Source organism: Cervus canadensis, chromosome 2, assembly GCF_019320065.1.
Source record: "Cervus canadensis isolate Bull #8, Minnesota chromosome 2, ASM1932006v1, whole genome shotgun sequence".
Taxonomy (NCBI): domain Eukaryota; kingdom Metazoa; phylum Chordata; class Mammalia; order Artiodactyla; family Cervidae; genus Cervus; species Cervus canadensis.
The window spans coordinates 101,353,529-101,369,102 of NC_057387.1; the positions used below are offsets into that span (position 1 = coordinate 101,353,529).

At 43.3% G+C, this 15,574-nt stretch overlaps 1 protein-coding gene across 14 annotated transcripts in view; it reads right to left on the reverse strand.

Annotated features, from left to right (window-relative positions):
• The window catches only part of MACF1 (microtubule actin crosslinking factor 1), a 337,865-nt gene that overhangs the window by 191,749 nt on the left and 130,542 nt on the right, over window positions 1-15,574 (reverse strand). For 13 of the 14 annotated variants that reach the window (XM_043461815.1, XM_043461824.1, XM_043461814.1 and 10 more), the window contains 2 exons: window positions 6,835-6,924; window positions 2,849-2,926 (listed from right to left, as the gene is read on the reverse strand). In XM_043461815.1, the coding sequence (XP_043317750.1) occupies window positions 2,849-2,926; window positions 6,835-6,924 (168 nt within the window). Of the gene's footprint in view, window positions 1-2,848; window positions 2,927-4,960; window positions 5,057-6,834; window positions 6,925-15,574 lie in introns of all 14 variants that reach the window. The other variant, XM_043461826.1, reaches the window with a different exon arrangement.

Genomic DNA, 15,574 nt, shown 5'->3' on the forward strand with positions numbered 1-15,574 from the left:
CCAAACAATTTTCCAGCACGATTGTACCATTTTGCAATCCCACCAGCAAAGCAATTTCGCAAGCACATGCTATTATGAGCTGCTTTTTCATTAAGTCTTCCCGGCCCTTTTTTCTTTCTCTTTCTTATTTTCTCAAGGTTGTGAGAGATCTGCCCTCATCCCTCACCGGTCTCTGGCCTGTCCCACCCATTCCCCTCCTCCCACAGCACCTGCCTGACTCCTAATCTCATTCCAGCAGCGTGATGTACACAGACACACAGGCCCGTCCCCCACCAGGGCGACCAACCATCCCTGTGTGCTGGGGACTGAGGGATTTCCCGGGACGTGGGCCTTTCACAGCGTCCTGGGAAAACCAGCCTATTTCCACCTCCACCCCGTGAGTCTCTGTCGTACCCTCACGGAGCTCCTGACAACTGTGACAACAGCCCTGAAGCTGCCCTTCCTTTGTCTCTTCAGCTGAACTGAAGCCTTCATGTACTCAAGACCTCAAGCAGAAGCTTCACTTATCCTTACACTATGGTGACCGGTGCTGTAGACTGAATGCTGTGTCCCTCCAAAATTCATAGGTTAAACCCTAACACCCAATCTGAAGGTAGCTGGAGGTGGGACCTCTTGGGGGTGACTAGGTCTTGAGGGAATGGAATTAGTATCTTTATAAAAGAGACCCAGAAATCTCCCTCGACCTTCACATCACATGAGGACACTGCTAAAAGCAGTCTCAGAACCAGGACCTCACCAGACACCAAGTCTGCCTCCATCTTGGACTTCTGCAGAACTATGAGAAATGAATTTCTATTGTTTATAAGCCACCAGGGCTGTGATATTTTGTTACAGCGTGAATGACCAAGACACTGGGCAAGTTCTTTCCCTTTCCTGTGTCTCCACCTCCTCTTCTGTACACTGGGAGCAGGAGACCCTGCTTCCTGCCTCAGTGCAGGTTTTCTCATCACTCATGGCCCATAGCTGGCAGGCTGGCAGCATCAGCCAAGTCCACGTTCCTCTGCCCCACCTCCGGGAGCTCTTCCCGTGGATTCTGAATACCTCCTTGGCCAAGTCACCTTCCAGTGTCTGCCATCTGTTCCTTGGAGACTTCACACCTAACTCCTACCTTCCCTACCTCGTCTTCTACCACCTTTCTTGGAGACCTCACACCTAACTCCTACATTCCCTACTTGGTCTTCCACCATCTTTCTTGGCAATTTTGGCACCACCTCAATGATCCAGGTGTCGCCCCATCTGTACAACTTGTCTGCCTTCCCATTTAGGAAGACTTCCGTTTTCACTCTGCTGTGGACACCTGCACAGCGACAATCTCACCATCAGCAAGAAGTACTCCAGAGTTCTTTCTGCCCTTCTCTGTGCCCACTGGTCATGGCTCACATTTTTATTATATCCTAGTAACCGATCTACTCTCCATCCTCATTGAGGCGTCTAGCTAATCAATTCTTTTCAATTTACCTTGACCATTAAGGCCCTCTCTGATTTTCTCTAACTCTACACACAGACATTCCAAGGATGCTGTCTCCAGGCCCCTGAACACTTCAACCTCTAATTCTCCTACCACTTCTTTCAACAAATATTTATTAAGTGTCAATTATGGACCATCCATTACGACAGGTGATGAAGATAAAAATGTTAAGTAAGATCACATTCTCTGTCCTCATGGGCCTACAATGCATTAGAGCAGAGAGATAACAATAAAGTCACAAGTATTATATGGAAGCAAACGGCTATGGGAGTACACAGAAAGAGAATTTCCCAATGAGAATTACTGATAAGAGTGGCAAAAATGAACTAACTCCAAAAATATGCACACCATGTCATGTCATCGTGACCAGCGCTGTTGCCTGGCAACTGTAGCTATACCAAATCTTTCCAAACAGCTCTCTAGGCAGATGAACTCTGACTCCCTCATCCATCCACGTTCCTCCCCTCCACAAACCTCCTCTGTATTTTTATGCCTCCTCCCTTCTTCCTCACGGTACCTCAGAAGAGGCATTTTCCTTTCCTTTTCAAAGAATCTACCCCAGCCGTGCTCTGGGTCTCATCCTCAATCCCCGGACTTGGTTCCATCAGTTAGGAAGTCATGGGAAGAAGGATGGTGCGTAGAAAGTAGCATGAAAGGAGCATTTAAAAAATGTCCAGGAGGCCTGCGTGGATGTCCCAGGTTTGCTCTCACTTCTGCGATCTAGGGCAGGTCATTTCTCAGTTTCCTTTCGTAGGAAATGAAAAGGCTGGACTAGCGACCTGCAAGGCGTCTTCCAGGGCTAACCTGCTCTGACCCATACTCCTCACTCTCATCTGTTCTCTTCTCTTCGCTAGCTTCTCCTCTGTCTAGAAGTGTGCTTCTGTCTTCCGTCCTTCCTATCTAGGGAGAGAATAGCTTCTTTACCCAACACTCCTCTGCTCTATTGAGCCTGGTGTCTGAGGTCACCAGCGCTGTGCAGCTGGGACCGTCCCCTCGAGCCCCACGCACCATTCAACCAGCCTGACCATCCCCTCATCCAGTTCTCATGATGACGAAGCCCTCTGCTGTTCCCTCTTCCTGGGTGATGTACCTTTTCCCATCTTCTTTGCTGGTTTCTCATCTTCCCTTTGGCCTCCACCTGAGCGGAGGTGAGTCAGTCTTTCGCATCTTGCTCTTCTCTAAGACTTTCCCTCTCAGACAGGCCGCACACTCCATGTAAGATTTGTTCAGACATAACAGAGCTGCTCACGAGCAAGCAAGACTCAGAACTGCATCAGTCGGATTTACTGAGGACTTACCAGGGGCAATGAGAGCGTCCCTCAATAGGGACCCGGTACCAACTTTCCCTGGCAGAGCGGGGGACACACGGGACGCCCTTACCTGTCGCTGCTTTAGGAAGTCCAGGGCAATCTGCACATTCTGCAGCCTGTGAAAACGCATCCTGCCCTTCTCCCGGGGCTGCAAACAAACAAAAGGGATGTTCGTTGCAGTGACACCAATTTACCCACGCAGATCCCTTTCTTCCTTCATTTCAAGAATAAAAGACCACAAAGACCTCCCATGACTGCAGCCAGGCGTGGGGGCGTCACACAAAGCACCCCTCCAGGCAGGACCCGTGTGTGTTTTCACCATGCTCGCTGAGGCCCCAGAACGCCTGTTTCCCACTCGGATCCCCGTGAACACACGGCACGTCTGAATGCAAATGCTGAAGCAGTGCCACAGCTTCTCCACAGGCTCCTCTGCAGCCATATGTGGCAGAACTTGATTCTGGATGTGAGGTTAATGGAAACAAAGATTTGGCTCTATGGCTCCCAGAACCATAGTTAAATGTTACTGTAAGGGAAGGATAAAAGGCCTAATTACATGTTGCTCAGTAATGGACAGCGCCAACCATATTACAAACCTGGCAAAAGAAACTAGAGGTAGTCAATTTTACACTAGGGAATGAGGAGTTATACACGCTCAGTAAGTGAAAAAAATCTAAAATGGAAGGCAGGAATCAAGAAGGAACCTATTTCCTAGGAAGACAAAGTAGGAAAGCCATCTTTAAGCCCAGTTTGAGATACCCAGAGCAAACAAGACCTTGATGGTGTAGGGTTCTTCAACACAGTACTCCAAAGAAAGGTATTTCCTGCCAGCCGCTCAATCCTGGATGTCACACAAGCCACAGTGGGGCGTCCACCTCCACCCAGTGACTCTGGTGTCACCACCACATCCTGGATCCACGGCTCAATTCCTATCCATCCAAGACTGCATGGAGTCCTTCTCCAGTGGGCACAGGCAGCGATGGCTATCTACGTCTGGAATGTTTCCTCCTGCTCACTTTTCAGTGGTTTCCCGCCCCCCCCCCACTACAATTGGGACTAAAACATCAATCTCACTAGATCATACCCAATTCATTTGTAAATGTCAAAATGGTACTAATTAAAGGCCAATAAAATACAAGGTAGCTCTGTTGTGGGCACCTGAACAGACGAAACATTGCCCCAGGCTGAAATGGGCAAAAAGAAACTCAACACGTGGAAGGATGGGGTGGAAGCATCTCTGTGGGTGTCCCTCAACCCTTCTAAGCAAAACTTTCAAACCAGGGTAATCGACAGAGAAGGTGAGGCCTCTCTGTGCAACAGGATAACTTCCTAAGTCAAAAGGCTAGGGAAAACCTTCTAGTAAGAATCTCTTCTCAGTCATTCCACTTGAACTAATTGTGAATATGGCTTAGAAGATGACAGAGCCTGTGAAACCGAAGATGCTAAGGCAATTGGAGGGGAGATCAATGAGATGAAAAGACGACTTTAAGAGGACAGGGAATGGGGACACTGCCTGATCTCTATTTCTGGAGAAAAATCACAGGCTCTAACTTAGGGCCTGCAAGCAGAAAATGGCCCTCTTACACACTCTAATCTTTATGCCTAAGTACTCCCCACCAAAAATACCCTTGAGAACATGCAAGTTAAATCTCAGTCCTCTATAGCAACTAGAGATGTTATTGACCAAGGCAGAGTATCCCCATGCAGTGAGTGGTTTGCAAACAACAGGCTCTTTTGAAAACAAATGACACGGTGTGTGGTGAGAACCTGGAGGCCAGAGAGGTGGAGAGCAAGTCCCCGTTAGTCTGGAGTGTGGAGTCAGAAGCAGTAACTGACATGCTGTCAACTAAGCTTCCCACAATTCTGCAATCTAGACTCAGACAACGCAGCAAGGCCACCAGAAAGGCACGGGTCTCCAGGTCACAAAGGGACTCGCCGCCGCCAAACATCATTATTCTTTTTGTGCCAGCTACTCGTAGATAAGCAAAACAATTCCCACTCCGGGATCGTCTAAAGGTAGCATGAGGCACAATTAGTTTTAACCACTTTCTTTGGGACCCAAATTCCCAGGTGGACAGGGAAGAAGGCAATTGGTAAGTGAGCTACTTGGAGACCTAGAGAACCCCAAACTCTCTGATGGCCCTGCAGTGCCGGCTGGGACGCTGGTGTCCCCAGGAGGACCTACGACATCATCATCATCTTCCTCCTCCTGCTCCTCGCTGTTTGTATGGCGCCAGGAGGGCATGCTCACCAGACGGAGGGTCTTCAGCCCTGCCGGCTCCTTTGGCCACCAACCAAGACAGAGACGTGACAGAGTTAACAGGAAATTCACAACACATAAATGAAAAGGAAATGAACGCAGAAAAAAAAAGATGAAAATAAATATGAAAATACCCTCCCACCTTCACAAAGATGCAAAACAAAATTAAGACCAGAACAGATGGTTATACTGAACACTTCTTATGTTGAAACACAGCTTTAACTCTCCGCAGGCCATCCATTCTTCCTACTTTTGTGAATCAAGTAAGGGAGAATGCATGATGAGAATAACCATGAAAGAGATATTCGGGTGGTTTCTGGTGAAAAGATGATTATTTTACAACTATCTCCATAAACACCTGTAAGTCTTCAAAGGCTAGGAAAAGAAATCAGATTGGAGTGGTTTTAACCTGTTTTGTAAGCAACATCACTGAAAAGGATCACTTTTCAATATAAAATCACTGCAAGTTCACCAAATATACCAGCAAAGTTGCCCAAAATATAATTTCGTGAGCACTTCAACTTCCAACACAGTGAAGGTAAAATTCTGATTACTTAGGAGATTTACAAATGGGAGCCAGAGAAGAACTAGAATCCATACGTACTGGCTATGTCAACAAAAGCATCTGTCAATTTTAGGCCATTAAAAATTATTAAAAAAAAAAAAAAAGAAAGAAAGAAAGAAACCAAAACAAAGGACCCCAGGAAAGCCAAGCCCAATCCTGGAAGAAGCTGACTTTTACTTAGGGAGAGAAATCTAAAGTGTCAAATCCTACTCTTGAAACACAACGAACATGGTTAAGAATTCACCAAAGACAGAGAGTGTGCGGGCTCCCTCCATAGACTCCTTGAGCCGTGCTCCTCTCCAGGGCGCACCTCCCACAGGTGTCTCTACACTCAGCCCTGGCTTTTTCTAACGAAAAAGCATGTTGTCTACAACACTCAAGACAGAGCAGGAGCTGTACAGAATCACAGGTTCAGGTTAGGCTCCCACATGTGAAGCAATAAGCCCACGGTGAGGCCACGCCGATCCTTTCAACAAAGTGAGGACAAGAGCTGATAAGCCAAGAGGTTCAGACAGGCTTTGTCCTCAGCAGGTAACTGTTTCCATAAGCCAGATTTAATACTTATGGGGAGGAGGCAGGCGTATCTAATTATCCAAGGAGCCCAGATATACGGCATCTGGGGCTATGCTCAGACATCAACTTCAGCTTTCCTTCAAACCTGTGACAGACAATGAAATCCAGAAGGGAGGAAGTCAGGCCGTGTGGGAAACAATGACTCTAAACACCTGGGCTTTTACATGTAAATCTCAGGTCTTTGTTGAATATAGAAAATAATGTAATTCACAGTAGAAGGGAAAATAGAAGGAGTCTGTGTAGACTAGAAATAACACTGTAGGAAGAAAAATGCACCTTATTAAAAAATCTTAAAGTGAGAATCTACTATTCCTGAAATAATAGCATGTATAAATAGATAAAGAACAAGGAGAAATCATACAAATATAAAAGTAATAGAACCAATACTGGATTCCATCAAGAAATGAGACTTTTTTAAAAAAAACAATAAAAAAAAGAAATGAGAATATACGACAAGTCAGGTTAAATTAAAATGAACTTATATCATTTGTAAAGCATTAAGTCTGAGTTAGAAATAAAGTCCAGCAATCACCTCTTCTACTTTTTCCTCCCATGTAACAGAAGTGACAGCTACCGCCCCAGCACTCAACACGATGGACCCACATGTCATTAATAGGGCCACACCTGGGAAGTCACCCATTAGGAGGAGAGAAAAGCTCACCAGTTTGATGCCCGAGAGGACCTCCAGCAGAGAGATCAGGTTATGGCCATCCCGCAGATCTTCATAAAGGTCATTTATGTGCTTGCGGACCTGCACATGAGAGCAAAACAAGACTGATTTTTATTTGATCTTGAATTATTTTATTATCCACACGAGTGCTTATGGTTCTTTTTTTTTTTCCATTTATTTTAGGAGTGCTTATGGTTCTATGTAAACACAAATTAAAGAATTTGAAACTGAAGACAATAAACGATTCAGGAATATTCAGGTTGGAATATAATACATATGAGATGGTAACACTTAGAGGCTTATATGTGTTTTTTTAAATTGAGGCCAGATCTATTACACACTCCAGTCAACCCTGAACGATATTCCATAAAGTTTAGCCAAGTCTTGATCATCCCGAAACATCTCAGCAATTATTATGGACAAAAATATGATACAACAGCCAGTGATGGACACATGAGACCGTCAGAATCAGTAAAGCCCTCCAGAGTGCTACAAAGGAAATCAAAATGCTAGACACTCAGTGTTCCATGGGGTGTAGCTCTAATTTAACCCCTTTTTTACCCAATATTTATAAATAAATAAATAGTGAATTTCAGAATTCTTTTCCTTTGGGGAAAAATAATTCTAATTTTATAACTGAAACTATGAAAAAACAAATATCACTTTAGAAAAATGTGTGGGTAATGTCAAACACTAAATGCTTTAGATGTTATCTCATCTATCTCTAACATCTGTAAGGTGGGCATTATTATATTACACATTATTACTATTATTATTATATCATGCCTATTTTACATATGAGGAAATAAGGCACAAAGAAGAGGTTAAGTGACATGCCTAAGGTCAAAACTAAGTGGAAAAACTGGCCTCAGTTTCGTCTTTCTGATTTTAGCCTTTGCCCTTACTACAATGCTTTGTAATCAGCCATAATCTCATTCTATTTATTTAATCCAAACAACTGCCCTGTGAAGTTCCTATTTCATAAGAGAAACTGAGGAAGGTAAGGCTCTGAGAAGTCATGGTCACACAACTTTAGGACGTGGCTAAAATGACTGATTCATTCCAAGTCTAGTGACAACTTCATTGAGTGTTGCACAAACAGAATCAGAAGACTAGTGGAAATTACAAGAAGGAAGACCCTTTACAATATATATAACAACAAGAGAAAGGGTTACTCTAGAAGTAGTGGATTTCCAGTCACTGGAGTTTTTCAAGCAAGGGCTGGGATCCTGGGATTTCTACATCCCATAGAAGCCTGAACCATGAGTCCTTTCCAGCTGTAATATCCTAGCAGTCAACACTGAGAGTCTGAGAAGATGAAGACTGGGAACGTCGTGGGGGACTTCCTAGAAGAGAAAGGACTTGGAGGATTAGAAAATATTTGATAGAAAGAGGATGGGAAAACCACGTAAGACTAAGTAGGAGGGTGGAAATATGAAGGATAGACATGTTTGTACATGTACGTGAAAAATACTCTTACCATGACCAATTTCAAGCTATTAATATAAAATCACTAAAAGCAATGTTCGGGAGAGATGTACAGTAGCACACCAATACACAGTTTCCATCAAAGAGACAACAGATATAATTAACCTCAACAGCACAGATGATAATAACCTAGCAAAGTATCTAAGAAGGAATGAATTTTGAGTATTTATTACCTTCATTTTAAATATAATTTAAGTGTAAGTTTATATAATTTAACTTTTCATCATGGTTGTGCTTAGTAAAGAGTTCACGAGACTCCTCAACATTTACTATTTGGCTCTCACAAGGCCACGAAAGCTGGCTCTAACATATGGGTGGTTCTAAGATCTTAAGACTCCTCCCTCAAGTGGGTTCAAGGGTTCAAGTTTGGGGCCTGGGACAACCACAGTGCACCACTCACAGAAATTAGCAGGTCATAAGGGTTGGAAAGGGAGTTGATTTTGACAAGTTCAATTTTAAATATGTTGAATTTAAAACAACAGCAAAGGAGCTACAAATGGAAATGTTCTTGAAGCAGCTGGAAATACCAGAATCCAATCTGGGTCAGCTAAGAACTTAAGTTTAGAAGTCATATGCATAGAGGTGCTAGCTAAATGCATGGGAAATGTTGAGCTTTCCGGGTTGGGGCAAAAAGAAAAAAACAAGAGTGCTAAGGACTGAGCCTGAGGGAATAGCTGAAATTAGAAGGCAGGAGATGGGAAAGCAATCAACAAAGGACAGGGCAAATGGGGGAAAGGCAGTGGAAGAGTTAGGCAATGAACAAGAAAGTAAAATCGAGGAAGATATCATCACCAGCATCCAATGCTACGGGACAAGGAGGATGCAGATTAAGAAACAGTTTTTGAGTTTTCCTACAAATAAGAGGGCTTTTGCGAGAATAATTTTCTAGAAAGTGGGGGGGATGGAAATCAGATTACAAACAAATAAGAGATTTTTTAAAGTCAGAAATTATTAAATACTTGATATTAAGGGTTAAGAAGAGAAGAGACAATAATGAGCGATTTATTTTTGGCAGCTAAGACCTGAAAATAGGGTATAAAAATCGGGAGTAGTCAAGGAGTAATTATTTAAATAAATTATATAGGGTTGTGAACCAGATGGGATCATGTTCTCAATAGGACACCAAACACCAGAGTGTTGAAAAGAAAAAGGAGGCACTTAAAATGTAAAGGTTAAGATCTGAAAGAGACACGTGCACCCCAATGTTCATTGCAGCACTGTTTATAATAGCCAGGACATGGAAGCAACCTAGATGCCCATCAGCAGACAAATGGATAAGGAAGCTGTGGTACATATACACCATGGAATATTACTCAGCCGTTAAAAAGAATTCATTTGAATCAGTTCTAACGAGATGGATGAAACTGGAGCCCATTATACAGAGTGAAGTAAGCCAGAAAGATAAAGAACATTACAGCATACTAACACATATATATGGAATTTAGAAAGATGGTAATGATAACCCTATATGCAAAACAGAAAAAGAGACACAGATGTACAGAACAGACTTTTGGACGCTGTGGGAGAAGGCGAGGGTGGGATGTTTCGAAAGAACAGCATCGGAACATGTATATTATCTATAGTGAAACAGATCACCAGCCCATGATGAAACAAGTGTTCGGGTCTGGTGCACTGGGAAGACCCAGAGGAATCGGGTGGAGAGGGACGTGGGAGGGGGGATCGGGATTGGGAACACATGTAACTCCATGGCTGATTCGTGTCAATGTATGACAAAACCCACTTCAATATTGTAAAGTAATTAGCCTCCAACTAATAAAAATAAATGAAAAAAAAAATGTAAAGGTTAGTTTTACATCAAAGCTCCAATATCTCCTGAAAATTCCAGTTAAGTTTTACACCTGTGAATAGTAAAGTTGAACCTTACAAGAAATTTAGATGATAACTAGTTTACTATGTTTCTCAGTCTTTGTGTGACTATAATAACTAAGTAACTATGAAAAACAGCAGAGAGGTATAGACAGAAGTAATGGGGGAGGTGAGTGTAGTGAGATTTTTTTCCCTTAGAGAATTTTCAGCAGAGAACAGCTGTCTGTTTCTGAAGTGCACTGGACACAGCTCTGGCTGGACAAGGAAAAAGAACTAGCTAACATTTACTAGTGCTTTTACACAGAAAAGTTTCAGATGCAGAGGTGAGATTTTGGAGGGCTCAGCTAACATAGCAAGATCATACAGCTAGTAAATGACCAGGCCAATCAAATCCAGGTCTCCCCCATTCTAAAGTCTTTACCTCTTTTGTACGTGCTGGGTTGCCTCTAAAGTTTTCCTCAAATCTCTTAAGAGAAAGTCTGGTGGACTAAGTACCAGAAATATTAGGGGCAGCCAGGTAAGGCCAAGAGTGCTTAGGAATCATCCATAGGTATGTTTCTTTCCAACAAACAATCATGCTACTCTGTTAACAAATAAGATGAGTGAAAAACTTCAACTGTTCAGGTCCTTGCCTGTTTGTAGTCCCTGTGAAAATCACCATCAAAATTGGTTCTTTAGAAATCTCCAAGGACTATATCCAAATGGCTAACAAACTCATGAGAAGATGCTCAGTATCAGTAGCCATAAAGAAAATGTAAATCAAACTACAGACAGAGACCACTTCACACCCACTAGAATGGCTATAATCAAAAAGACAAATAATAAGTGCTGGTGAAGCTACAGAGAAACTGGAACCCTCATACACCCCTAGTGAGAATATAAAATTGTGCAGCTGCTTTGGAAAACAGCCTGATAGTTCCTTAAAAGGCTAAACACAAGTACCATATGACTCAGTAATTCCACTCCTAGGTATATATATTCAAAAGAATTAAAAACATATGTTCAGAAAAAATAATTTGTACATGAATGAATGTTCATAGCAGCTTTCTTTGTTCACATTAGCCAAAGACTGAAAATAACCCAAATGCCTACATATTATATACTATGAGCAAGAGACCAATTACAACCAACCACACGTTGTATGATTCCATTTATGTGAGATATTTAGAATCAGCAAACCTAAAGAGACAGATAGTAAATAGACTGGTGGTTGCCTAGGGCAGGGGAAGGAATGGAGGGGTGTTTAGGGATAATGATTAAAGGGTACAGGGTTTCTCTATAGGGAGTGAGGAAAATGTTCTGAAATTGATTGTGGTGATGGCTGCACAATTTTGAATGTAATAAAAGTCACTGAACTCTATACTTTAAATGTGTGAAATGCAAATTAAATCTCAACATAGCTATTTTAAAAAATTAATGAATGACTAAATTTTCAGACAAGGCCAAGCCTCCCCAATCATCATGCATTCATAAACCAAGGAAAGCTCTGCTCTCCCAATTTTTAAAAGATTGGCTTGAGGGTATGAAAAAATAAACAGCTTCCCCCAATTTCTGAGTGGCTTTAGCAAAGGGAATAAATTGCACTTAAGTGCTTGGTATCAGAATCTGAGCCCAAAGGGACTTTAAAGATGACTTAACTCTAACAGTCTCAGTTTACAGATGAGAAATGCATTGTCATGTAAAATCATTTAGCTGGAAAGTGTCAGATCACTGTCTCTTGACTCTGTGTTCACTGCTTTTTCCCTTCACAAGGCTTCCATGATGCTTGAAGGGTAGAAACAACATATTAACAACATTATTAAATTATAAGAGGTTCCCCTCAAAAAACCAAGGATTGTCCTGCAGTATTCTTTAATACCTGCAGAGAGCCTGATCTGGCAAAGTTTTGCTCAAAGACTCTTAACAGAAACACAAGTAGCTCAATTTCCTTGATCCACACTATGTTGCAGAGCAATAAATAAATCAGAGGAGAAAACTTTAAAGAGAAGAATATGTTATTTACTCTCATTTATACTTATTAAGGGCTTCCCAGGTGGTGATAGTGGTAAAGAACCTGCCTGCCAATGCAGGAGACAAAAGAGATGGAGTTCAATCCCTGAGCTGGGAAAATCCCCTGTAGGAGGAAATGACAACCCACTCCAGTATTCTTACCTGGAGAATCCCATGGACAGAGGAGCTTGGCAGTCTACAGTCCTTAAGGTCGCACAGAGTCAGACATGACTGAAGTGACTTAGCACACAGACTTATTAAAAGATACAGGGAACATGAAAGTGAGCCTGGTAACTTCAGATGGATTTCTGAATTTATAGATTTCTAAGCCATAAAAGGGAAAATTCCATTTTGATTCAACGGCCAAATCTATCCTCCAGGAAAAGCCTAACACTAAAAAAGCAGATTATAGTTGTCATAAGTTATTTTGTTTGGTTTTCTTTGTTGTTGTTCTGGGGTTTTTTTTTGGGGGGGGGGGGCGGGGTGGCGGGGGTCATAGACTGCTGGAGAGAACTGTGCTCAAACACAGGGAACAAGAGTGGGGGCTGGGAATCTCTGCTGAAATAGAGTATGATGTGGGAGTAAAGTATGAGGCTCCTTGCAGATAACAATTCTATGTCTCCTGTTTTGAGAGTTCTTTAAGTTCTAAGGAATCTGACAGTGACATCAGCCAACTCTGACTAACAAAGACTTTCTGAGAATGAGGATGACTGCAAAGTCCCCCAAGGGGAGCTTTACTTCACAGGCAGGCACTAATGCTCAGGCAGTAGAGAATCCAAGTCCGAACGGAGAACCGGAATCCTTCAATGGGGGCTGAAATGCACTGAGGGTGAAATCAAGCCCTGAGAACTCAGATCCAGGCAGAGCTGGTCACAAGCCACCACCCTATGGTCACAGCTGGGCAACAAAGGCAACACTCCTCTTCTGAGCAGCATGACTCCATCAATCTCCTAAATCGCACTCCACTACCAGGCTCCTTCCGACCTTTCCCACAGACACGAATAAGCGAAGAGGTGTGAAAGTACATGCAGTGCTGAGGGAGCAGTGAGCCATCTCATGTGGCCACGGTACAGAGGCTGCACAGGAAAGGGGGCCTGCAACCACTAGCTAGGGAGCCTCAAACAAGCAGAAAAAAATTGACAACATCGGTAAAAATTTGGAGTTAAAAACTTTTGCTGGTTTTCTGTAGTTAAATAAAATCCCAGGAAGGCCAATGGCTTCTAGATGGCATACGTGAAAAAAAATGGAAAGGACAATTTCAACTGTTAGATTAAATACTTTCCTTCCTTTCTACCCACTGACATCTGCAGTCCATAGAAACTGACCAGAGAAAACTCCTGCTCTCTGTTCTGTCAGCCCCTCAGCTTGCCTTGAAGTCCTTTTTAGGGAGATATGTCTATACTTTATAAGCTGCCAGGACCCAGAGAAACATCAGGGATAATGCAAATAAAAGACTCACTGAAAATTCTAGATCTTTCTTTTTGATAGTTCTGGTGTAGGAGGAGAACTCTTCGATCTGTAGGACTTGCATTCTGCCTTAGATGATCTGTATGTATATTTCAGGTGCTTACATTCTTAAATCTCTCTTAAGATTGGACCAACAATGTTCTCAGCTAATAAAGAGGAATGAATCAGCTTATTCAATAACAAACTGTTTCCTCAAGAGATATTCGGGAATCCAAGAGATTAGGTTAACCAAATCTAGAACTTGAGGGCTTGGTTGCTTTGATCTTATGTCAGTCTACCTGCTACTGGCAACACTAATGTGGTTCACGTGTACTTGGGGAGCAAGGCAAAGGATGCTTGAGCTACAGAAAATAGATTCTGATCCCTAATTCTCAGCCCAAAGTTCAAAGACAGCCAGCATGGAACAATTATTCTGATGAGCAGTGAACCTCTGTGAAATACCCCAAGGTGAAAAAATGCCACTGGAACTGTAAGGCTGGGGGAATAGGAAGAGATGAAAAACAGCCAGGGATTTAAGTAAAGCTCTGGCTGGCCTCCAACTGCTAACAATGCCATGTGTGTTTGTCTTGTTTCTCCCCGCCTGAGCCTCCTGTCATCACACAGCACTGAGGCAGAGGCCCAACAGGCAACATCAGCTACAAGTGAAGAGCGGGGAGCCAGAGCATTTGTAAAGACCTACAAAGTTTAGCGGGACAAACCTGAAGAAGGAACAATTCAGTTTCTCCAAATCTTAAGAGATGAGGTATGAAAACAGAGCAAGATAGGGGCATACTGAATAGAAACAAGAAGTTATTTTGGTCAGAAGATGCGTGATTGGTCTTTAGCTCCACCCTTCACTAGCTGTATGATCTTGGAAAAGTCACTTCATCCTTCTAATTCTCAACTTCCTCAGCTGTTAAATTGAAAGGATAAAATATCTTTACCTCCTTCAGGGTTACTGTAAGGATCAAGTCAGATTAGAATATGCTTTGTAAGCTAAAAGGACTACTGAACTGTTATTCACTCAAGGGAACAAATCCTTACTGAATACCTCTCATGCTCCTGGTGCAGGACTTGGATGAGACAGCAGCACAGCAAGTCCTAGCCCTCGAGGAGCAGGGGACACCACTGTGTGAATGCACACACCCATCTCTTCAAAGTGGTGTGGAACAGAGATGGAGCTGCAATTAATTTAGTCACAGGGATGGAGGTCAGAGTCTCAGGAAGGGGATACTGGACCTGGGCCTTGAAGAGTAAGTGGATGATGGCCAGGCAGCAGAGCTCAAGATATGCCTTCAAGGGAGAGAGAAATGAATAAGCAAAGAGGTGTGAAAGTATACCGTGTTTAGAAAGCGGTGAGCGGTTTCCTGTGGCTGCAGCGCAGGCTACACAGGGAGAGCGCCTGGCTGGAAACAGGCTGTGAAGGGCTCTGCACCCTGACAGAGTTATTCGTCACCAAATGAGAGGCAACTGGTAAATGCTGAAGAAATTAGAGGAAGACAGCAGGTTTTTCCTCCCTCTCTCTCCCTTCCTTCTTTGTCCTGACTGAAAAAATAAGACACAACCTTCAAATTACAGTCTGGCAGAACGAGAACTGCTGCGGCTGCTGTAACAGGAGCATGTGAGGGGCGCGGGGAAGACGCCCAGGAAAGGGCGTCCTTCCACGAGGGCGAGTCGGGGAGATATTCACCAAGGGGAGGGACGGGGGCGGGGTCCGGGCAGGACAGACTTGGGCAAGAAGCAGAGGGCGCCCCGGAGCAAAGATACAGAGGCACAGAGCGTGACAAACAGTTCAGCAAGAGCTTAAGGTCCACGGGGAACGCGACACTGAGCCCAGAAGGGTAGGCAGACCGGAGACAGTACTGCAGAGGTGAAGTAGGGGCTGGACTTTAGGCTGCCCGAGTTCTAGTGTTTTAGTTCTACTTCTTTCTAGTGCTGTGACCTTGAACAGGCTGTTTAACCTCTCTAAACCTCATTGATA